General features: G+C 42.1%; 1 protein-coding gene across 3 annotated transcripts in view; it reads right to left on the bottom strand.

Annotated features, from left to right (window-relative positions):
* Positions 1-450: 450 nt before the first annotated feature.
* ccnd2a (cyclin D2, a) overlaps positions 451-25,877 on the bottom strand; it is a 104,899-nt gene continuing 79,472 nt past the window's right edge. For 2 of the 3 annotated variants that reach the window (XM_077743798.1, XM_077743805.1), the window contains 4 exons: positions 17,819-18,034; positions 14,810-14,969; positions 8,289-8,437; positions 451-4,079 (listed from right to left, as the gene is read on the bottom strand). In XM_077743798.1, the coding sequence (XP_077599924.1) occupies positions 3,909-4,079; positions 8,289-8,437; positions 14,810-14,969; positions 17,819-18,034 (696 nt within the window). In that variant the 3' untranslated portion in view covers positions 451-3,908. Of the gene's footprint in view, positions 4,080-8,288; positions 8,438-14,809; positions 14,970-17,818; positions 18,035-19,331; positions 19,823-25,877 lie in introns of those variants that run through there. The other variant, XM_077743792.1, reaches the window with a different exon arrangement.

Below are 25,877 nucleotides of genomic sequence, written 5' to 3'. Positions count from 1 at the left end.
GATAATTACTATGATTATCAGTTTTATTTATTAATACTATCAGTATTCTACTCTTATTTATATTAGTTCAAACTATAGCTATTTTTTTACCCAATCGTGATGATGATAACTAGTATGATTATCAATTTTATCATTATTCTACTGTATTATATATACAGTAGAATAATGATAAAATTGATAATCATTATATATATATATATATATATATATATATATATATATATATATATATATATATATATATATATATATATATATATATATATATATATATATATATATATATATATATATATATATATATATATATATATATAATGTATTATTATATATATTTTGTATACATATATACACACAGTACAGATAAACTTGAACACTAGAGAAAACACAATACAAACAAGGGAGAACAATGAATGAGGGAAAGGGCAAGAAAAAAATGCAGTGCGCTGATGTGGTGTCACACCCTTTAAAGCAGAAGTTTATTGAACAGAGGTTGTGCAACAGACATTTGAGGTACAAGATATGGGTTCTAGTGAGGGGGGGTTTAACTCAAAAGGATATGTGCTCCATTCAAACTTCCAGATATCACAATTTTTTTACGAGTCAAAATTGACAGGCACATCACCATGTTCATATTGTGGCAGTTAAAATGGCCCAGGCGCACACACATGCATACAGGCACATTATCTCCAATGAAAATACATGGCTCCCACAGTGGGAATCCATATTGGCGAACATCCGGGGTGATTGGGACTAAATAAAGCAACAAGTGTACTTTGGCCATCATAGGAATGCATGCTATTGTCGCCTCCATCACCCGAAACATGTTAGATGTAGCACCAACATGAGCAAATCTACAACCGCCCCCGCCACCCCCCCTCCAGTAAGTCCAAGTGGAAGTCAAACAGCGACGCATCCACAAAATGCTAATTTGTTGTCTACTATTCTAGTCCAGGCTCCCTAACTGCAGAGGTATCAATGATGGTGTTGATTTGTAGGTTTTTTTCTTGTTTTTTTTTTTTGTACGTAGCCAGTAATCCTGAGGTATAAGAACATATACCACTGATGCAGAATGTGACTGCAGAAAAAGAGCAAAATAGATTCAAAAAGGGGGAAAGGAGACATGCTATCTAGGCAAAAATATCAAACTGTACAAAGAACATTTCCAGTCCAATACTCATTTCATGTTCTTCTATCACCTTCTACTTCGTTTTTTTTCTGAATTTATCTCTTAAGCAGTAAAATAATTATATTATAATACAAATGTTTATAAAATAGCAGCACACTCAAGTGACACATCACAACTCTGTAATGTTATTTTGTATAAATGAAACAAATTCATAGCTTTTAGCAGCGCAAAAAGACAACAATAACTCAATAAAAATATTGACTTTTTTTTTTCTTGATGTCTTCACACCTCCTCTGTCCTCTCTTCACTTTGGAATACAGTATCTCTAAATCTTAGAAAAAAAAGAACCCTTTTGTGGGTCTGGTCACCCCATAAAATATATCAAACATAAATTGAAAGTGTGGTCTCAATATATAACACACGCAACAAGACATTGCAGGAAAGACGTCATTAAGTTTGGGTGAGAGCTTACATCCGGCGGAGGCAAAACCAAAGAGGGCAATCATCAAAAATGCCATGTTTTGGCACATCACATTGCCAAAAATGCAAATAAAACCAAAAAATTCCCCACATTTTCTTCAGTCTGTCAACCGGCAATGTCGTTGATGGGGGAGGGGGTTTAAAAACAAAGAAATAAACCAAAAAAAAAAAATTTTCGCACACGCCAGAGTCCAAAAAAAACAAAGAAAAAAATGGTGGTGTTCCTGCCTGATGAACCCCTCTTGTCGATTATTCGAAGCAGCAAAGCTCAAAGATGGCCGAATGACACGACCTAAGTTGTCGTGAATTTCTGCAATTTCAAGCCAGCACCATAAAAAGTGAGCAGCCACTAAAAACACGTCACTTGTGGTGGTTTGGAAAACAAAACAAAAAACTCATTGGCCTCTGAAGAACATGTGCAAATATTGGATGTTACGACCACCCGAGCGCCGCCCCGTGTCACGTGACTGTGGCTGTGATGCAGATAAATAGAAATATTCAAGTACACACGCGCGCACACACAATTCTTGACAGTGTAAAGGAAAGCCACCGCGATGAGGGAACTTGTGTGTCTTGGCCTTTTTGTGTGTGTTTTGTTCCTCGGAAAAGGGACAGGCTCCTCGGATCGAGTTGGTCTTTGCTTAAATCGGAATGTTCGTTTTGATTGGAATGTCCAGTTTTGTGGGATTCTTGCTTGACATTGGGGGGTGATTGGGAAACCAGCCCTACAAAGTAAACCAAAGGCATAAAAAAAAAAATTGAAGAAAAAAAAAAAATCTAATCCAAACAAAAAACCCAGCCAACCACCTCCAAAATGACCACCGATTCAGTTTGCCGTCTCTCCTGGGAGCATGTTCTCAAAGTGCTTTGCCATTGAAATCGTAATGTGAGCCCGAGTGGGACTCGACGACATCTTGCATTCCTCCGAGCAACAAAAAACAAAACAAAAAACAAAACAAAAAAAAAAGAAGAAAGGAAACTCATCCTCGCCTGATCATGAGGTTCCTCATTTACCACCCAGCAAAAATGGCAACAATTACATTTTTTAAAATTCCACTCCACTTAACTATCTTCTAGTCCAATTGGACTTCCACCATGCCACTCTGCTTTCCAATATCCCCATTCCTTTTCATCCATCCATCCAATCTGTCTTCCCACCATTTTTCCCGCACCCTGTCGCCTCCCATCTGAAGAACGCAGCAGTCCCCCAAAGCTCGGACTAAAGACCTAAACATTGTAACACCACGTGACGGCATGTGGTCCAACACACACTCACACACACACATACATATCATGAACAGAATGGCAGTAAGTGTGAAGCTGAGGTTATCGGAGACTCCCTTCCTTTCGCTCGTGCACACTCTTCTTATTCATAGTCCACGGCAAACTTTATTGCTGGCCAACAACGGCGCGAGATACGCTACAAATGAATGAAGGCAGTGACACAGCGTACATAGACGCCCCATTATGCCGATAGACAAAGTACGGACGTAACCTCAGCCTGCTCCATCGTCTCGCAACATTGTAAGTGCCTCGCGCCTTAGAATGTTTACTGCCAATTTAGATACAGGATTCCATTCAGACTGCACATACACACATATACATCGAATCCACTGACTGACCCAGATGCACAAGCAGCCTGACAAAGGAGCTTATTGATCTTGACTACTCAAAATATGTCAAATAATTATATTACGACTAATAATAATTACTAGGACTAATAATGATGATGATGATTCAAAAGATCCGGTCTGTCGCCCCCCCAGTTTTCGCAACGTTTCCTCTCCACAACAGAAAATAATGTGTATACATATCAAAGTAGAGCGAGGAGAGAAAAACAAAACAAAGAAAAAACAAAACAAAAAAAACTAAGCCCATACTTTGACCCCCGCAACTTTGCAATTTTCTGCCAACCAGCTCTGGTTACAGTATAACTTAATGGTCATTCTATACAATCAAAAGCAGAACGCAAATATGATTGGTTTCCCTTCTGTGTATCCAAGGCACCACAGAGCATCTTTGTGCCCCGAATCTGTCGCTTTTCGACCCCCTCCCCCCCAAAAAAAAGAAAAACAAAATCTAGATTTTGTGGGCGGGCGTTTCATGTCTTGAAGAACAGAAAAAAAAATCTACAAAAAACTAGCAAGCATTGTTCTTTTTCTTTTAAAGGGCTTGTGTTTTTAGCATTTTGTATTTTTGTTCTTTTTTTTCTGCTTTTAAGAAAGGGTTTTTTTTTTCGTGATTCGTAATTTTTTCGTTTCTTGTAAATCCTGCGCCACCAGGCATCCACGCCGCCGCTTCACAAGTTGATGTCACGGACGTCTGTCGGGGTGGACGACTGATCCAACTCGTCCAGGCCTTTGCCGCTCGGGCCTCGCTGGTTTTGCTGCTGTTGCTGTTGTTTGCGGCCTTCACGCAGGCTGCTCTCCAACACACGCTCGATCTGCTCCTGGCATTCTTTGAGAACATCCTGCAAGGTGACCAGAGAAATGAACACATTAATATTGAGCTTACTTTACGCATTTTGTCCCTGTGTTCAAGTATATCAGGATTTAGGTGAGTTTGCATGATTGACATGTCATTTTTTTGTCTTTAAACATTATTGTATACAATATAAGAGAACACAGACATTTACCTACTTAAGGCTTTGGCTGCCCGATTCTGGGAGGATTTATACTTCTGAAAAATTGCATTTTAATTATAATACAGAGCTGCTAACTACTCCAGAATTTCTATCTCCAAAAATGCGCATTAGGCAGTCAAAGTGTTTAAATTCTTTGAGCAACCATTTTTCTCTAAAAAATATTCACACTTGGTATTATTTCACATGTACAGTTGTACTTGGAAATATACCTGAATCCCACTTTGATGCTGTTCATATAAGTGGATTTTTTTTGCTGGGGTTGTTAACTGGTGACAAATACTTTCCAAAGTACTGTTCTAGTGGCTTAATATAAACCTAAAGAAAAAGACCTACACATTCCAAAGAGTGGAGCTGGGTGAAAATGAGCTATTGTTCCAGTGTTGCCAAGGGAGAAAATTGGCTCGCACAACTATCCTTGCGAATAACAGGAATTTAGGGGGGCCTTCGTGCCAGACGTTTTAAATGACCACCAACTTCCCAGCAGTAACTCCCACTTATAGCGAGGCTGAGGGGCTGACACGACGCAGATCCCGAGACTACGTCAGCCCACCGGGGTTGTGCGCCCAAAAACTTTTTATACCTCCACCCCCCACACACACCTGTGCCCGTCTTCCTCAACTACCCGTCCACCTATATCACCCGCCGCCGCTAAGCGCTGAGAAAACAGAGGCGGCCTTGACGACGACGTCTGAAAACACAGGTAGTACCGAAGCTATGTTAATTACATCCACCTCCTTCGGGAGCACAAAGGTGGTGCCTTTTTAACGAGAGCCAGCCCTCGCACCCGCCCGCCCGCGGGGGATCCGCGGGAGACCCTGCCGGCTCGCCTTTCACCATCAAAGGCGCTCGGGCAATGTGAGAACCCACCTGGGAGAGGAGCCTCTCAACAGCACTGAGCCCTCATATCCGTCTGGGATGGCCGGGCAAAAGTAGGGGGGGAGGTGGGGGACTAACCGTGGAGAGTTGAGTGTCCGATAGATTGTTAGCAGAAGACTCTCACAGATGTTGTCTTGACATAGCCGCGGGAACATTTGTTTGCAATTGACTACGCTAATGGAGAACACTGCTTTCTAGTGGTGTGAAGCAGTAACACCTCAAGTTGTACCTATATCGGAATGAAGGCTTCAAGTGTTGCAAAATCTGTAGCTCATTTAAACCTGAGGGAGCCTGTGGTCTGGTCCCAAAATGCCAGCGGGCCAGGATGAAACAACACCTAACTCAGGCCAGAGTTCGAGTTCTCTTTAGGAGATGAGCACGGCTCACTGACAAAAGGTCACGGTGTCGAAGTTCAAACGGCAGCATAAATTACAGACTAAAACACGCGTGAGACCATTTCCGAATTGTAGTCCTCCCTCTTGAGGTCAGCGCGCCGCAGCTAAATCTTGCGGCGAGAATCCCAAAATATGGATTTGATTGGAGCAGGTCACATATGGAGGTAAAAGCATCGTCCATCTTCCGAGACAACCGCTAACACGGTTGTGTGCACCCACCAATATGCGCCTCGGTGCTCATAAAAGCTCAATTCCCGTGAGAACATTAAGCAAAGCTCCTAACACATAAAGCAACCGCCTGTGTTTCACCACAAGAATGCACGCCTTCACTTCTAATAAGACGCTCTCACAGACTCTGTAGCGCTTCAGAGCAGAAACTCCAACCACTCGCCAAGTCTTCTAGATTTTATTTGAACACGTTTAATGACTTCAGCGTGTGACTACTGGAAACACTGGGAGTGTTTTCAGGGAAGCCCGAGTCGCTCGGTCATAGAAGACCATGGTGCCCATTTTCGAAGCCAAGTCTAAAAGGTGGACGGCGTGTGAAGCTATGATGGATGAGTTCTTCTACCTCAAACATTCATCAGACTGCAACAATCTCTGTGTGACAATGTACGTAGATTACCCGCGGGTGGCCTTTGTGACACCAGCGGCAGGAGGTGGGGGGGAGTTAGTGCAGACAGACAAAACCCAAAGGAAGAAATGCGCGAAGCCGTGGAATGCGTTTCAAGTGCCGACTGTACCGCATGAGACTGGATGCAATGAGTCTGGAGAATCTTCCAGAAAGAGGCTGACAGTGGAAATCCCAACTATAGAAAATGCCTTCGTTCTTTTCTCGGTGCCTCAAAAGAGCTCGTGCACAGAAATAAACGCGTTTGACTTGTGGTTGAAGGCTGTTCTGACGATCATAGAAAAGCAGCTTTAGGTTTCACTGTCGAAAAAACACTTGAAAAATGGAGTGGAAAGGGAAATATTGCTTTGGAGTTGTTGGGTAATCCTCGCAATATTTTTATGGGTTGAAATGCATGTAAATTTGGTCACCATTACACATTATTTAGACGCAGTTTCGGTCTGATTGTTTTTAATTTTTCTAATGCAATCTCAATAGTGACAATACCTTTGCACATTATAATTGAGAAATTGCATTTATAATATTAACATTCACTGCAAGTGATAGATCTTTAATGAATTACATTAGGACAATGAACTTCTCACTTCTTTGACCTTCTTAATGCATGTTTGTCTTCATACGTCACTATTAGCTATCCATCACAGGGAGAACGGTTTGGGAACACCGGGTGTGGAAGTGTGCACCCATGCAGTAACACACATTTTTCCAGCAGCCCAAAGTGGTGAGTGGGACTGGTCTCATTTCCAATGGAAAACCGCAGCTTGCGGATACTGCACATGTCAGAAGGTGCCAGTCGTAGGGTGGACCGTGCCACGACAAAGTTGGCAAAAAGTCACCCTTGATTTTGCTCGTTGCCGCTTATTGGCCAAATATGAATGCAGAAAGTTTGCGCATTTGGACTTTGGCCAAGGTTCCTCTTTAGTAATTGGAGTCGGATTTGGTGAAGGTGACCCTTGGCGATGTCTCCAATTTAGTGAACAGCCTCTTTTAGACATTGACTACGTGTTCAAGACGATCAGGATTCTTTGAAAACAGACGCAAGAAATTAGCGTCAGTTTCTTCAAGGCATGTCTCACTAGCGGTGGTCTGACCAAAGTTGTGGAGTAATTTTACAAAGCAAAACAGAGCCAATATGTGGATTTTTGGCTGGCTTCTAAGCAGTTTATACTTAAGTCCCTCATATATGTTGAGTTAGGAATGGTGCCCTCTGCTCGGCCTCCAGCCTGTGCTGCAAAGCACGGCTTGTCTGGATTCAGGAATGTGGGGAGTTGATCACAGAGCCACAGAGCGACTTAATTCCCTCCAGTCCTAAAGCGTGCAGTCTAAACACACTGAGGTCCTGTGCTGTTCAGGCTAACTATTTGTTTTTCCTCAGCTGCTGAGCGGGACTTCACCAGAGAACACACCAGAGGGAGCCATGCTTTCCAGCCAGGATCTTTACAGACCCCCAAAAAAAACTGTAGGCGTCAATGCTCACCTCGCTATCCACGCCATTGGGTCGGATTTTGACAAAGCAGTAGTCGAGTGACAGCTAACTTCCAACCGTGTTGTACACACAGAATTTCACTATCCGACACCACTATTTTGAACACCCTTAATTAACACGCCTGATGTTGGCAGTTCACAACTTGAAGTGGTTCATTTCTCAATGCCTACATCCATTAAAAAAATAATTGAGTTGAAGGCATTGAGACTGTATGATGAATGCCAGGTATAGCAAAAGGTCTTGCTGTTGTTTGGACTCGTCTTACCCACCACCGCGACATTCTGACAATTGTTTATATGAGGCCCAACTTAGATGAAAACCTGCCACTTGCTAACTTGTCTGGTTTCTCACAAACATTCCAGAAACAAAAGCGCTCTTAATTCGTGTAAATGTCATCTTTTACGGATAAAATCAAAGCAAAAAATACAGAGACACGACTCAATCCAAATTCTTTGCACGTATAAATTCTAAAAAGGTTTTTAACAATTAAATGCAGAAAAGTTTAAATACGTTATACTCAAGTAACTATTCATTACCACCACAGACTTTGAGAAGCTGTGCGCTAGTGGCAAAGTGCTCTAGTCTGTCCATCCATCTTTTTTCCAGACATAGGTATACAAAGATACATTTTGTAAACATCCACTTACCACTTCCGTGTTTGTGATTTTGGCCAGCAGGTCTGTAAGACTGTCGCCCCACTGGGACTGGTTCACCGAGTCCAGCTGTAAGCCGCAGATTGCTGCTCCAACACTTCCCGTGGCAATCATGGATGGAGGGTACATGGCGAATCGGAAATCTGTTCAAGAAGGAGAAAATCGTGTAAGGAGAATTCTTACTTTATCTACGGTAGAGCGCCAATAGAAGCACAAACCCGAACAAAACTGACTTAAAAGTTTAAAAGAAATCAGTTGTGGCAGAAGACAAATCACAAATAATAATAATAATAATCCAAAAATAATGCAGGCATCTTTATATATATTAGGGATGAACCATGAATAATATTAGAGCGTTAAAACTTTTACTTACGTTATTAATGACTAATATTTTAGTGAAAGAATAGGATAATCAATATGCTACAGTACTTAAAAAAACATGATACATTTTCAAATGATTATGTTTTAAAATAGCCATTGGATAATTTGTGAATTGTATGTACTATGCTCCACTAAATAGTACAGTCATGAAAAACAATACTGTATGATTTGGTAATCTGGCAGTCAGTTGAGAAATAATCCTTCTATTGCGCGCCGTCTGAACGCCGCTTTCGCTAATGACCAGCAGCCTGGGTAATGAGGGTTCACTTGGCTTGTAAAGGAGCTGAAAAGCAGCCTCACCCCCCTACTCACCTCCCAAGCCTCCCTCCCCGTTGCCGGGCCGGCCCCCTTTCTTCCATCTCCTGAGTAAATCGTGTGCTCCCTGAAAAAGCCCCATAGCGTTTGGAAAGGGGGGAATAAAGAGGCTCAGTGCCTCTGCCAATGCTCACTGCTGTAGGTCCTTTTTCCACGTGTGGTCACAGGCGTGCGTCTCAAAGACCAATAACCTTGTTAGCTCCCCTCACTGTCATTCATAATGCAAATGAGACAGCTTGTGAACAGGCCAGAATCCTGAAAAGGCAAGGCAACTGGCATACAGGCGTTAGGGGGGGTTTGGGGGGGGGGGTCACGATGAGAGAGAGAGAGAGAGAGAGAGAGAGAGAGAGAGAGAGAGAGAGAGAGAGAGAAACACAATCACAGTCTCTCACTCTGCTATTCTCTCTGTACGGCTCAACTTCTACCTTTCCTTTCAGAAAGCTGCCTGCTGGGGTTGAGGGTGGGGGGGCCGCTGAATGACACGCATGCCTCGGGCTTTGTCGCGACAACAGGCGGTGGTTTGCGTCGGCGGCCCTCCTATCTTTTAGCATATTAATAGAGTGGCGAGCCGGCCAGGGGGGGAGGCAGAAGAGTGTGACTCCATTGTCCGGAGTCATCACCTCATTTCGCCCAATTGAGAGACACGGCATCCATCCCCCGTGCACTGAGGGCAATTCAGCCAGACGGGATGGACAAAGAACGTGGCCGGACAGCGAGGCCGCGGGGGGTCAACAGCAAGAGGAAGATGAAGAAGGAGGGATGGACATCATGGCCAGGGGGAGAAAAGATGGGAAGGCGGTGGGCGTGGTGGGAGAGCATCGAAGGGGGGGTTTGGTTGACGTCTCTGCCGCGCATGGCTCTCAAGTCTGCGTCAAGTCTGCGTTGGGAAGAAAAGACTTGCCCCCCGGTGACCCTTACCTCCTATACTCCCCCCACAAGTATGCCTCTGTTCCTGGGCCACCTATGGGCAGCGGGAAGGCAGTGTGTGTGTGTGTGTTTGGGGGTCTAGGGGGGCTCGGGGGTAGCCTGACCATTAACATATTGCCATATTCAATTGCAAAGCAAACGGCATGCGAGGGCCCTGAAGGAGATTTTTCTTCCTTCCAACTGGAATCAAAGAGGTGGGCCCTTTGATAGCTGTAAAGGCAGCCCCCTCGCTGGCTTTTTAACATGCAGAGCCAGGCGCTTTCTCATCGTGTGGGCTCGGTGTTGACAAATAAATGAACTTATTATACACCCCTGTGTTGGCCGCTGGGCCTCTGCCAAAGGGCCGATTTATTAAAGGCTACCTCGAGCCAAGAGGAAAGAACACACAAAGACCTTCGGCATTACATCACTGCTATAATAATACCACTTTCTCCGGTGGGGGTAAAAGGAGAAAGACGTACACGGATTTACTGTATGTGTGAAGCGTGGATAATATACGTGCCCACGCGGCACAAAGGCCGGCGACAGAGATGTTGTTTGGTGCGTGCAGCCGCGAACAAGGCCGCGGCACGCGCATGGCGAAGAATGCTCGTGTTTTAGCAGAAGCTCATTGGCATTCTCTTCAAGGATAAACAGCGTACGTCGCCGAGTGGCGACGCACGCCTGCGATGGAAAGCTCGGTGTCAGCGGTGGTTGGCGAGTCTGGCCCCAAACGCCACTCAGCGCCTTCAATGGCCCTTTCTCTCGCTGTGTGAAAAAAAAAAAAATAACCATCCTCGCTGACTTCTGGTCCTTGCGGGTGGCTGCGATGTGTGCACGTTTAATTTCGAAATTAATTTACATTGGGGAGTTGAACAGCAGCCATACAAACTGGCAGAAAATCCCAAAGTCTCATTTCCAACTTCTTCCTGTTTTTCCAAGGCAATAAATCAAGCTCTTGTATTGTAGAGATGTATTGCTTATGTTTGCTTACGTGTTTGGTAAGGCGAAAATTAAACATTATTTTAGGATTGAAAGTCACTACAACCGACGTCAAATCACCTCTAGAGTATCTTCCTTGGTTTTTAAAGTTTGTGTACAGAAGCTAACATTACCAAGTTTATGAAACGGACTGAAATATATGTAATAGACAAATATTTAAAGTGGAATATTTTTATTGAATCATTTATTTATGGAGTGATTGGTTTAGACTCTTTGTGATCTGGCAACCCTGAGGTGCAGCACACCATTGGCCTATTATCTCCATACATGAGTGTCGCGGTGCCTTGAGTGCGTGAGGTTAAAAAGGTTAATAGTCATGTGTCTGACGCACTGGAATAAGGGTTTTGCGGACCGCTATTGGTCCGTGGACCGGTGGTTGGGGACCAGTGCTGTAATTTAGTTAACTTCATGGTGTCAGCTGCCAAGATACACTAACCACTCCTCGTCTCCCAACATTCTAGTATGTGTACTTAAGAAAAAAAACTGCAACCATATTTTTGCATTTGTATTAAGTGATGTGATTGAACATTGTTGACTTGGAGATGTGAAATTTTTATGATGAACCGCCACTTTTTTCAGTTGTCAGCGATTATAACACCGAAACCCGCACAATCAATTTTACAGCTTTCATTTCAAATGAATTAGGGGAATACTGTGGGGGGGAAAATACGTTTATCAAAAACAGGAATGTGTCAGCATCCAGAGATAATTTCTCTCTGCACTTCTGATGTGAGTCAGAATGCCGTATGCTTGTGTGTGGAACTCAGGACATACCATTGTGTGATTCACAATTTTGGGTGCAGGCTACTTCCTGCTTCACTTGCCAAAGTGGCGCCACCGGACATGATGCCACATACCAGGGATGTGAGGCTAATTTGTTGGAGGTGGTGGCTAATTTGTTCAGTCTTTGAAGCAAGCAATGCCAAGGGATACGATACCATAACAAACTCCAGTAAAAATGGTTTCATTGACCGCATCTAACATGAATCATTCACTATGGGACCAACGCGATGAAAGTCTCCTTGCCGACGCCATTCTGGTGCAATGAGATGGGCATGAATCACTGAAAAGTATTCGCACTGTTGCATAGAAATGGCATGGGCACATTTGGCCACACTTTCACCATCTTTTGGAACTAAAATATACTAGTTTTTGAAATGTAAACTGCTGAAAAAAACACCAAATGATTTGGTTTTCTTTTGATTCCTGAGCAAACATTGGAGAAAGATGCCCAGTTTACTTTCAGATTTATCATTAGTATGAATTAGATCAGTTATCTATAGAGGGATATCTACAATTTCTCTTAAACGACATTCAGATCAATGAGTATGACCAGCTGAAATGGACTTTATACAAGAGGGTGAAAGGAAAAGGGTGTCTTCTATCTAGTGAATCATTAGTTTTCCTCTGTAGAACTAACAAGTTAATGATCAAGTTACTTGACAGTTCAAAGCCACTTCCGAGCACTCCTTTCCATTGAAGAGAGAAAAAAAAATACCATTCATAACTTGCAGTGTTTCTCCTGTGCCTTCAGGCTCTCTTTCATGAAAAATGATAGATACTCTAAAAAATTCATTGTCTTTGCAGCATGAATGATTTAAGGGGGAAAAAAGCTTTCATTTTGACTTTATCTTCATTGCCAATTTTTCTTCAAATTAAATTTTGGTGCTCAATTCGCACTCCAAGGGTTAATCATGCAAGTCATATTGAGTATTTAAAATGGGTGGAAGAGGGGATTTTAAAATTGTGGTGTTTAAATTCTTAATTTCAATGTAAAATCAATGAATAATCCTTTAGTTGGTTTTCTATCAGGATCAAAGGCAACCAATCAGTAATTTTTTTTTTAAATAAATGAATTAAAAGAACTGGGTTAAAAGGTCTGAATATTCAGTTTTTATAGATCTAAAATAATGCTGATTTTAGCTTTCTTTTAAATATATTTTTAGATTTTACAAAATGATTTTTGAACTAAAAACTGAAAAAAATTACAATTATTGATTTAAAAAGGGGGAAAATCAGGAAATTTAATATACATCTAAACTCTTCATTTTAATGTGATCCTAAAACAGAAAGTTAGCACTCATGATTTACTTTACCGGGCCACACAAAATTAGGCAGCGGGCCAGATTTGGCCCCCGGGCTGCCACTTTGACACACATGGTTTAGAGTAAAAAATTCATTTTGGAGTAGATTTGGTTGATCCACCAACATGTATCCGACGAATTAATTGCCGACATTCAGGTGTTGTTATTAAAACACATGCATACCATGATAGAAAAGCCCACTGTAGTGGGCATCAATAACAAAGATGATGAACCATAATCCTGGCCAATACAGGGCGAAAAGGAAGCTCAACAACCGTAGCAGACAGTTCGGGGTGCATCTGTCTGCCCCATGCACCCCATCTATTCTCCCACTCTAGCCCAATTGAATAAGAATAGACGAGGAAGCTCAGAGTGTTCGCTGTGCGAGTGTAGGAATGGAGGCTGATAATCTCCCTTAATGAGCTTGTTTCTGGCCTATTATCCGGCGGGCTGCCCCAGGCAAAGACGGCCGTTTCCTATCAAGTGGCCCCGCGGCGCCGACCGACGTAAGGGCCCGGTCCTTTGTCTCCCTTCTCGTGGTCTTCAGGCCAGCCCCTCCAGCCATTTGCATAGTCCTGAATGGACCAGCCAGTGTTATTAATTAATACAGAGCCAGCCCACGCCACCTGACAAAAACCCACAGAGTGGCCTGAACGGAACTGTTTCATCAAAAGCGGAGGAGCTATTAGGAAGGAGAGGCCTTAGACTCTGCTCTCTTCTTGTTCTCCTGAAATCACGGCACGACGTGGTAGTTTTCAGTGCGTTTTGTCTTTCCCGGTGGTTTTTAAGCATGTTTTCTCATTCACTGAGGCCACAAGTGAGCCGTTGTCAACTGTCTTGCAAATGAAAATCCTCCTGAGAGCCTAGAACGCCTCCTTCAGATGCCTTCGGGAAGATTCTCACCAGATAACGCAAGATTTACGTGTGGGAAAGCTGGGCAAAAAGAAAAAGGGGGTTCGGATTCCCAGATATCTTCAGATGCGTCAAGTGTTGACTCACTGGTGCTTCCGCCATTTGCCCTCTCTGTTTGGTGTTTGCCCAGTCCGTACATAAATAAACGCACTGTCGCTAATCCTCTGCTATCTGTGAAAAGTCAGTCTGGAAAGACGCTATGTCAGGAGGACTAGGCTCGTAAATTCACTTCCACTCCCTCACTGAAGCCATTACGGACAAAGTGCATACTGAGGCTTTCACAATGTCGCTTTGACAATGTGTACAATCAATGACATGCCTGCCGCCGTCATTACACAAGAATCCATAGAGGCAACAAGAAGTCCGATTTTTTTTTCTTTTCGCATTAACCCACACCTTGCTTTCAAATAAACTATATTTGTTCTTCTCTGTTCCCAAAACTATGCGTCACTTCGGAGTTATTCCAGTAAAAGAGGCTATTCACCAAGAGAGATCTTATTTGATTTAGAATACTACAAAAAGAAGCCATAGGTGCCAGTTAGTAGTGCAAATCACTGAAAATGATACTTTGAGTCCATTCAATGGTCTTCGATTAATTTAGTGCAATATTACATACAAACATCTAACTGAATTAGTTCATATGACTTAAAAGGCTAACAAATACAATGTAGTTTTGTTGTTTCTGACAATTTGGGTGCAGAAAAGCTCCACTCTTTTAAGTAAAACCCATTCTATTTGTAAAACGGCATGTCTAAAAGTTGATGATATTTGATAATTTGTGTTTAGATACATTGATTTCTCGATGTATGACGATTAAACAGACAACTTTCTGAAAAAAAACATGTTAACTAAAGGCATAATGTACGTTTGGAGAAATTTAGTAAAGAGAACACAGCATCTTAAAAGGTGACCCACCTGTGGCACAAAGAGCGATGAACGTCTGGACATGTTTGCGTATAAGAGTCAGTTTATCCTCGGGCAGTGGCAGCCTCCTCACTATGTGCTCGATAAAGTCATTTGGCGTCACCGCTGCCAGGTTCCACTTCAACTTGCCCAACACCACCAGTTCCCATTCCTGATGGAGAGAGAACACACACAAGTTGTGAGATGGATGAACCAACAAATCATATCAAAAAGAATTGACTCAATGTGCAGCCCAGGCTGAGTTGTGGTAGTTCCTCCACCAGATCCACACAATGTTGCAATATTTTTTCCCAATATCCATTTTTACTTTATTGCAGAGTAGCATTTAAATTGTTAAAGCCTTTTGTACCATCACTTCCTTTCTTGTTGTTGAATTAACCCCTAATTGCCATTCCAATGTCCGTCTGTGTAAGCTTCGTAAAATCTGCCCGGCAACACGAAGCCACATGCATATGATTTGACAATGAACAAAGCAATTGCAGCATTTCCATAAATGTATAAAAAGTTTGAATGACTTCATATTTATGTTTCCTTTACTTTGTAGATTTAAGCTGCCTTCAATTTAGCCCAAAAAGTGAAACTGCAGTAGTCATGGTGAGCACCCATCACAAAGACCACCAACACTTTTCATGGAAAAACTTTTCTGGTGCAGACAATAATTCTTTACAATTCTATTTTTTCCTTTTTTTTGTTTTACCCAAACACAGAGCAACACGAGCAATGTCACCAGCTCAGGTGACCTCACAAGTTACGTCCGCCCCCCCCCCCTCCCCGCTTGTCTAGTCTGGCATTTGGGACTTTCCTAAAGAGGCCCAGCAGAGGTTCCGCTGTGTGTGAGCGGAAGGAAAGACGACGCTGTGCATTGGCGGGGGGAAGAAAAAAAAATAAAAATCTGCATCTTATCTGTAATCAAATGTTAAAAAATAAGATCTCTTCACTAGATTTCCTCCCACAACAACCCGAACAGTCATTTTGTGAATCTGTGTAAATTCACCACTGTTAAATGCTAAACAGGCTTTCGATTCATATGTGTAAATAAATGCATTGTGATCATTTATGCATTGCATTGATAGACTGCGACACTAGGTGAGTGTTCTCCCCTTCTTTGGGTGTATTGTGACATTTACTTCCGAGAGCAGGAGGTGATTAACTGCAGAGTTGCTGACTAATTTAGGGAAACTTTTAATGGTTTGGTTCCGGACTACTGCCTTGTGACTGCGGCCACGGACGCAGGCCATTCTTTCCCTCGGATACCGCGTGCTTCCGCTCGTGAGATAATCCAATATGGCTGCCGCCGACCTTGGAAATAGCTTCCCCTCCCCACAGACCTTTTTAGACATGTAATGTTCTACTTTTAACATGCAAAGAACAGGACTGGACTTTTGAAATGGTTATGTTATTTGAACAATCAGATTATTTCTATGCATTTCACTCTTATTATCTATGATGTGAAAATATAATTTGTCAAACCTAAACTCAGAGTCCAATTACGACTTTTCTGCAAACTTTGTATATTCAAGGTATCCCCCAGAGACAGCTGGGATTGGCTCCAGCACCCCCCAACACTAAGCAAGATAAAGCGCTTCAACCAAGTTCACTAAGTTTTCACATGTTTAAATGGACATTCTAATTAAAAATGAGTATAAACTACTTAAACTGCTGTATTATTACACAACATGTTGACTTAATACCATTATTGTTTTTGAAAAAAAACATGGCAGTATTTAGTGATTGCATGAGTACAACAAGCATACTTTAATTTGTGTCTTTTAGGGAATATCCCTGTTTTGTTTTCAGACAACTTTAACTGGAATTTACTTCAAATGTATATTTGACAAAAAAAAAGCTTGCTTTCTCTCTATTTTGAAAACCAAAAAAAAAAACAGAAGTAACCCTTTCACAATCTACTGATACCTACAAAAAACTAATTAGATACAAAAATATTTCTTGAAAGCATTGTCCTTCATTTGTTAGGCTCTATAGCCATAAAAAAACAATATTCCGTGGTCCTTGAAATATCAGTCAAAGCAATTGAAATCATCACCCTTAACCCTGAATGCGTTACTAGCCAATCCCACACATGCGGATGCACTTGGTATATCTGCAAAAAAAAAAGCAGCTTGCAACATAACCTATCTGAACGCTGAGTGGCCTCCATTTCCTTCTGCTACTGCCTTCCTCTGGTCACACCTTCTAACATTGCGATTCAATTTACAAGAAATTGTTACCAAAGATGAGGCCGACAAAAAAAAAAAAAAGAAGAAGAAGCGATCACATGCAGCGACCAAGCAGCTGATCTCTGTTTCCTGTATCTTTATGACAGCCAAAAAAAAAAAGAGGCGCCTTATACAGAAACACTGCGAGAAGCGACAAACAGCAGAAAACCTCCAAAGTTCAAAGTTAGATTGAAAACCTCTTTCTCATGCTGAGCGTCACCCACGCGTTAATGGACAGCCCATTTGGCTTCGTGAGCTTGACCCTTGACAGATGTGAGAAAAATGGGCCTCAACTCTTTGCTGCCACCAGTCGGTTCATTTGGACTGGGAGAAGCCCATTCCCAGTCCAAATGGATTGGCCGTACGTCTATGCCAATGCCAGTGAATGAGTTCATGGCCACACGGTACGGAAACACTCGATCCACCCGTAACGTGGCCACGCGGGTGTGCTTATTTTGGGACGGAGGTCTGAACTGTAAAAGGCAAACTCGGATTTCTACGTCTCCCACTCTGACAGGAACCCAGTCAGAAGTTTGGCTGCCTTTCAAGATGACCTCGTTGCTCTGCACGTGCAAATATCTGCCGCTAGATGGCAATGGAGACCATTCCACAAGACTTTTTTAAAGCCCAGCCTGGAGGGGTCTGGTACAGTAAGAGCCCCCCTGTGGAACAATTCTCTCATGTGTGTGGCTTTTTTTTTGCCTTTCATCAACACACACCGGACAGCCTGGAGAAATATTTGAAGGAAAACATTGTATATGTGATGTTTTTAATTGTTGCTTACCAGCAGTTCTTGTGGTCGGATGGAGTTATCGGTGTAAATGCAAAGCTTCTCCGCAGTCAACGGACGAGTCTCTTTCAATTTGGATGCAAGAAACATGCAAACTGCTCCCAGCAGCTGCAGGTTACACTTTTTGGTGGGGACCACCGCTAAAAAGCGGTCCAAGTAGTTCATGGCCAAGGGAAAAACTTCTTCCTCGCATTTCTGCTCTTCGCAAACCTATAAACAGAGACAGAGAAACGGAGAGCACATTGCAACAGCGTTCAGATTTTTATTGACCATCAGTTGAAAAGTATCCAGCAAACTACATAAGACATTTTTTTTTGTTAAAAAGGCACACATGAATACGATGACACTTCAAAGTTGGGGTCGAGCCAAGAATCGACGATCGGTTGCGACATCGGCCATTTTAATGGAAATGATGATCGCACAAAAGCGTGAAAAAAGTGTGAAAAGCAACTCTAAAGTGCGAGATGGCTGCAGTTGTTTCACTAAGAAATGAATTTGAGGTTAAAAAAAAAGAAAGAGTCGATCCTCTTGAACAGTCTGCTCGGAGCGCAGCACGCGGAAACGCTTTTTCTTCAGTCGTCATGTTTTTCAAAAATCGTTAAAAAATAGAAATAAATTCTCCCCGTCTATTTCTTTTGGATCATAATAAACTACAACGCCCTACGCGTCATACCCGACGCTTTCTAGCCAAATGTATAAACCCGAAATAGGAATAAAACGTCAAAATATAAAGCGAGTCGCTGCAGGCTGCTATCGCGTGCGTCACCAACAAGCCGAAGTAGTCCCTTCAAAAATTAATTAAAAATATTCCTCTGGTCGGAACTTGACCGAAATGACATGAAAATAAAGCGAAGACCCTCTGGAACCTTTTCAGTTGATCGTCAGTGAGAAATATGCGACTTTAGGTCGACTTTTGAACCTAATTCCACCGCGAGCCTTTGCGACGAAGACGATAGCAAAAGCGCAAGGAAGGCCCTCGCCCTTCCTCCCTTTCCAACAGATATCCTCAACATTTGCAGCGTCCAAACACCTTATTTCCACATTTTAGTGACAAAATACTTCGCCCTACGCCATAACCGATGCTTTTCACGTGCTGTTACTCGCTTTAAGATATGGTAAAGTCCTCTTTAAAAGCACAAGCGCTCCCGGGAAAAAAACAACATGGCGAACAGAGGAGCGCGGTACTCAGCGAGTGCATACGTGTGCATGGAAACACTCGGACCAGCTTGAAGCATATCATTGGAAATATTAGAAAGAAGGCTTTAAAACGTGATCGCAAGACTTGTTCGGACGCTCCACGTTTGACGTCTTCGCGTTCGCAAGGCGAGGCGAAAAACTGCGGAAAACGAGCGACGACAAGCGGACGTCGCAAAACGGAGCAAACAACCGACATTTATCTCTCCCCCCTCAAAAAAACATCAACAAAAGCAGCCTTAAAAGGAGATCCCGAGTCCGAGAAGGTCGTAACTCGGCGAAGATTATAAGAAAAGGCCAGTTTTCTTCGTACCTCCAACATCCAAGTGGACACCATCCTCCTCATAAATGGCTGAATGTCTCTCTGTACGCCTTTAAAATAGGAATATTGAGGTAGAAACCTCTCCTCTATGGTCAACAAGCTTTGAAGGACTCGGTCATCACAAAGGAGGTTAGGATCTGGACGAGCTCGTATGTTACTGTCCATTTCCAGGCAGAGCAGCTCCATGGCGTTTTGGAGGGGTGGTGGTAGGGGGGCGTTTAAAATCACACAGAAAGGCAAGTAAAAATGACGGCGACACAGAAGGGAAAGTGTCGAGGAGGCATGAAAAGCAGGCGAGACTGGAAGTGCACAAGCTCCGTCAGCTCAGCGTCACTCGTCCTGCTGTTGGAGCAACTTTTTCCTGTGTGTGTGTGTTCCCTCAGTGCGCCTCCGCTCAGGCGCATTTCAAGGCGTGCGCGAACTGACGCAATTCGCTTCATTAGCTGCGCCGAGCGTGCACGAGCACTCGCTCACTCGCTCTATCACTCGCTCCCTTTCTTTCTTCTCGTGCTCACATGGCCTGTTTATGTACGATTAAGCCCCCCAAGAAAAAAATTGCCATCATTCCAGCTCCATATTCATAACAACTCACTTCTATCTCCAAATTATTGACTACTTTTCAACCCCTTCAAAAACATCATACTTTCTTAGCCAACTTTAAAATGCCCCCCAAATTAATTTCCATCACTAAACATGTGTTATTAACTTTTTTTTACACTCCAACCAATGAACAAAGAGGGGCTGCCATGTGCTTTCTTTTCCACAGCAACTCTGTACAACTTTTTTGTACTTTAAGTCAAGCAAGCAGGTGGACAGGAAGCGCAGAATTGCGTTTATGATTAAAAATACAGCCTAAAGAGACTAAAGAGAATCTGCATGGGTAAATATGTTAATCCCCCCCAGCCGTCCCCCCTTTTCTTCTCGGGTGGCTTCAAAGCTCGGACTTGTGAATGAAGGCCGCGCGGTGCATTAGGGGGAGGAAGAATACGTCCCCCCCACGCCCACCCCAAACTCCCCTATAGGTTGCATACAGCACGGATTGGGAGAAAAACCAGGGGAAGTGTCTCTTTAAAGTTTTGTCTCCCCCCCACCTCCCTCCTTCCAGTTCCTCCTCCCTCCTTGTGTATCTATTTGCATATAGCCAATAGTTCTTCAGAGCTCGAGCCAGGCAGGGCGATTGTTACTGGGCAGACTTCCTTTCAGCCCCCCCTTCGTCGTCCACCCCCCCCCCCCCCCTCCGGGGTGGAGACACATCAATGAGTGAAGCGGTCAAATATGTCATTGCGCCATTGTAACCGATTGTAAATATGATAAAAAGCCAAGTTTGCGAAGGGGATTTCGTTGATATAAGGCGCAGGCCAGAGGAAAGGTTGGACCCGGAAGCAGGTGTGTTCCAAACTGCCCGAGAACTTCCCTCACCTGCGCTAAACACACCTGTGGCTGTTTGCTATAAACCCTAATCATCTCCACGCATGCAAATTGCCCATCGATAATCATCTCCACGCATACAAATGAGTAGCGATCAGCTCATTCTAACCATTAAAAAACAACAACAACAACAACAACAAAAACAAAACTCATTGACTGCCATTGACGTTAATAGGCGTCCATTCCATTCCAAGTGACAAACTAATTTCAATTGACAGCAGAAGGACGAAAAGAGCCTCGGTTGGATTGTCAATGACATTGAAAGTTTGAAATCTATTGTTATATGCGTTTGTATGAGTTTCTTGCCAAATACCACGTGGTGGAAACACACATGCCAGGGCGCATTTTTTTGCTTCTATTGTGCAGCTCAATGGCGGAACATCACAAGCGGAAGCGTTCACTCAACATATCAGAATAAAGCTGCCTTACACATTTGCCTAGACATGCCGAGCTTACTTCATGACATTATATGCACTTTTTTTTACTGGAGGGCAAACAATAAAGAAATTCAAAAAAGATCGAACTTCATTTTCCCGGAATGAACAACGCGAGTTCTTTGAAGTTACGCTCGATTAATTCGGTCAAGAACAGAAATAAAGTCCCGACGCGATGAAATAAAGTTGTTAATGATGTTGTTTTTAATGAATGAAAACGAGCGTGTTTTTCGAGTGAAGGGAGTCATTTTTTTATACGCGCATTTTGTTTCAATTCCATCAGCCGCGGTCTTTCTTTTGCACGATGTGAAATTTCTGACCATCAAAAAGGATGAAAAATGGGCACTAAATGAGACGACAGTCTATTGGGGAATTCCCAAGTGATAATGGTGGTTCTTATTTGAGTTTATCATAAAGGGGGTCGCACATGAATGAATCAATGACTGTAAGATTTGATCATTTCTAACAAGTTCTAAAACTGAAAGAAAAAGGGGGGAAAAGAAACAAGCAATGTGTCCAAATCATTCTTCTTATCTTTTGTCCGTTTTGTTGTAAGGAGGTGCTTCCCAAACTGTAGCCAAACTCGTTTGCATAGATAACATCAGTTGAGGTATGTGAAAAGAAAATAAAAGCCTACAGACAACATACCTGCTGCCTCCATGCAAGCAGGCATCAGTTGTCTTTTTAAATCTAATTTTAAAACCAATCAGGTATTCACATGAATTCCAGCTAAAGAAAATGCAAAATTTGATGAAGAAAATATTAATTCCAAATCCTAAAAGGAATTTCTGAGAGCTTCCTGCTAAATATTGTATTTTATTACTAGATATTGAATAGCTGCATGTTTTCAAATGTCCTGTTAATTTTAAAATAACTAATTTAAATGTAGTTGTCAGTAGATTAAATGTTTTTTTCTGTTATAATATCTACATATAAGATATTAAAACAAAATCTGCAGTTTTTTTCCATCAACGCATCTTCTTAAACTGTGAATAATCACTAAGTTCCATTGTGGGTTCACATTTAATCACAATTAATTTATGACTAAATTTGAGCAATAATATGAAACTTTTAAATCTCAAAATTCAAATATGCCTATTTCTTAATTTTCAAGATGATTCATTTATCTTATATCCACTTTTTGTGCATTCTACAAACATATGGAATGTCTTTGTCACACATCAAAATAAAAGAGCTCAAAATTAGAAGGAAAAAAATAAAAAAGCAGCAGCAAATATGCCATCAAAATGTTAGCTTCAAGCTGTCATAATTGTTGAAATGCAATTAAATAACAACATCACCCCCCACCCCCAATGATAACAAAAACACCCTTCCAAAAACAAATAAAAACCTTAACGCTACAGGGAAATAAATACTCCAGAATCTTATCACAACAGGTGATCTTCCTGGGTAAAGCACGCTCAGTTGATATCAAAACATCATATAATATATATAGTAAACAAATCATTTGTTTGCCATATTCACATTTCCCCATTCTTACTGTGGTTGAACAAGTGCAGATGTTCACGCCAAACAACAAGAGAGAGAAGTTCGTTTAAAAAAAAAAATAAAACAAATAAACCTCAATAGTTTAACAGTTAAAAATACCTCATGCAGAGTTTCCCATGAGCAGGTGAATTCAACTGAAATGTGAAAATAAACACCAGCAAAGCGTAGAAATCAAATATAAAAGTGAAAGACAATTGTACAGCCAGGTATTGCCAAATAACTGACATTTCAAAGCAGTAACACATTAAAATCTATCGAAACTGCTATCTTATTTGAAACTCGATAATATAATTTGTTTCCTTTCATCTTGAACAATGTTTCCTTGCAAATACGTCGTCTCTCCAAAACACCAGAGACCCCCCCCTCCCCCAAGGCCCCCCTTTCTTATTCGTTTTGCATGATGTTCCAATAATGCAGCTTTGGCATTGAGCACCCTGTCTGCCGACTCCCTTCGGAATTCTTCCCAAAAACACATCCTCCCGAATTCTTTGAGGCATTCCGTATCTCAACAGCTGAAAGCAACGAAAAAAAAAATCAAACAAGGGTGAACAGATGGGAAGATGTAACTTATGTCTTGGCTGAATGCAGCCTGGGGGGTACAATTGTGACCCCAAAAGATGTAAAAGTTTGGTGTTACTGTTTCATTTTTCTCCCCAAACGAACTGCAAAAACCTTCATTTGTCATGCTCTCCTAAAATATTTAAAAACACAAACAAGGCGTATTAAATAATTAGTTTTACGCCATAACGGACTGCAAGATTTGATGCATCAGACTCAATTAAAATGACTCAACAATAGACATGAAAAATGTCCAAATAGAAGACTCTCAGTGTGCTTTGGATACAACCAAGCCGATATTCACCCAATTCAAAAATTAATAAAAAATATTCAACAATTCAGAAGCGGCTAATATTCACATGTAAAAAAAGAGTAAAGGCTCAAGTATGTTTGCAACTCATTTTTTGGTGGGAAGATTTCAATTCACGTACGTTTATGAACTTAAATTAAAGTTAAAGGGAAAGCAGCAAAAAGCAAAGGCTTTCTTTCACCTTTGCTCCATTTAACACAGACATACCTTCTTCAGGTCGGATAGTTAAAACTCACTGAGCAAGGCAATCAATCAGGTCAATCCGGGAATGATAAATTTTCTGCTCCATTGACGGTAATAACTATCCAATCCTCTCAAACTGAAATTAATAGCAGTTAATGATGACTATCATCCCCTTCAATCCAAATTCAACTTCCATCACTAGCAATAGATCACGCACAGAAAAATGAATTATTTCATTGATCGTTCCAGAATGGCAATTAAATCAGTTGTTTAGGTACAATTATTTATTACCAAATCGAGATAAATGTAGAATCCACACAAATAAGATGATGTATTTCCCAATCTTTGATTGCCTCAATGCACAATGTCATTCTTACGATGAATAAAATCAAGATGGATGAATGACGATCACACAAGTTGTGGGAATCCCGGATGATACCAGCCGCCTGGTAGATGTGGCTAAAGCTCTACTTAACACGAGAAACAAAGCGTCTGGTATTCATTTACCTTTCCTCAAAACCCCCCACTTCATTCCTACACCCTTCCTCCCCTTACATTCCTCTGCGAGTCGTTTCAACCCCACTAATCGTCTCCGATGGAGCCATTGAACGATCTGGCAAACGACACAAAGTATTGTTGATGGTTTCTGGAAAGCAAAGTGCAATGGGTCCTTTTGTGTTTCCCACGTTTTGTCCTCCACACGCGTGAAGGCTGCCGAGCCCAGGGGCTCAGCTGCCGCCACCGCTGTCTCCTCACCTCCAGCTCCTCCAGGATTTTCCCATGTTCATATCACCAGCCCTTGACTTTGTCACTCATGCAACAGCTGCTTGCTGATACCGCACCAACGTTCCAGCCTATTGCGCTCCCTTCTTTCGCTTCGCGCACACACAGAACAAAGGCATTGTTAATCCTACCGAGTCCTTGGGGCACTAACTGCATTTTTTGGCCCAAAAACTCTCAGGAATGTTTCAAAATTGTGTCTGTCGGTGGTTCGGAAGGATCAACATCCGGAAGACTTCCATCCCCGAACAAGAAAACCTCAGATTAAAACATACAAACAAACTGAGTTCATCAACAAATCTACGTAGGGACTGATTCCAAAAACCACAACCACAATGAAGCAACATTTATACGCCAGTAATCAACAGGCGGCCCGGTGGACGAGTGGTTATTGCGTCGGCCTCAGAGTTCTGAGATCGTGGGTTTGAACCCTGGTCTGGACCTTCCTGTGTGTTCCTGAGTTTGCTTGTTCTGCCTGGCTTGGGTGGGTTTTCTCTGGGTGCTCCAGTGTCCTCCCACAACCCAAAACATGCAGGTTAGGCTGGTTGAACAGTCAAAATTGCCCCCAGGTACCAATGTGAGTCCTTTGTTTCGTTCTGCCCTGTGATTGGCTGGCCACCAATTTGGGTTGTCACCTGCCTTGTGGCCGGAGTTGGCTGGGATAGGCTCCGGCACCCCCCATGACCCTTATGAGGATAAGCAGTACAGAAAAAGAATGAACAATGGAAGTGAATGTGTGACTTTTGCACAACTAAATATTTTTTCTTTTGGGTTAAGCCACTACGTATTACCTGGAGAGGCAAATTTTATGAAATTGAATACTCTTTTCATTAGAAGCCCTAGGCTTGGTAGCGCAATCTTGTACATTTTTATAAGCTAACTCGCATCATGCTTGTTGAAAGAGAAACATTTGATCCATTTATTTTGATCAGAGGTGCTGAGTGTCACCACTTTAGTTTGTTTTCAGTTTTTATCCATTAGTGAGAGTGCACAATTCTGCAAAAAAATGCCACCTTTAACTTTGTTGCCTGGATAGAATTCCCGATGCCACTTTTGTGACTTATTTTGCATTGAAGAGCCATGCTGCCTCAAGGAAATGATTTAAGGGGAACTTTAAGTGGTTGAACAAAAATTATACTTTACTACAACTGTTAAGGTAACGGAGTTTGTTTGCAGCATAGGAGTTGTGGTTTTATCAATCACATTTTTCATGTCTGGTGTTGCTTTTGAATGAATGTTTTTCTCAGCGTCGATGGAATTTGGGTGTTGTTGCTGATATAGTAAGGTGTGCTCTTTTGTGTGGAGTCATTTTTTATGTATATCTATTAAATTTCA

Source organism: Stigmatopora nigra, chromosome 2, assembly GCF_051989575.1.
Source record: "Stigmatopora nigra isolate UIUO_SnigA chromosome 2, RoL_Snig_1.1, whole genome shotgun sequence".
NCBI lineage: Eukaryota > Metazoa > Chordata > Actinopteri > Syngnathiformes > Syngnathidae > Stigmatopora > Stigmatopora nigra.
The sequence above is the reverse complement of the archived record's forward strand: the minus strand, read 5'-3'. Positions and strand labels throughout refer to the sequence as shown.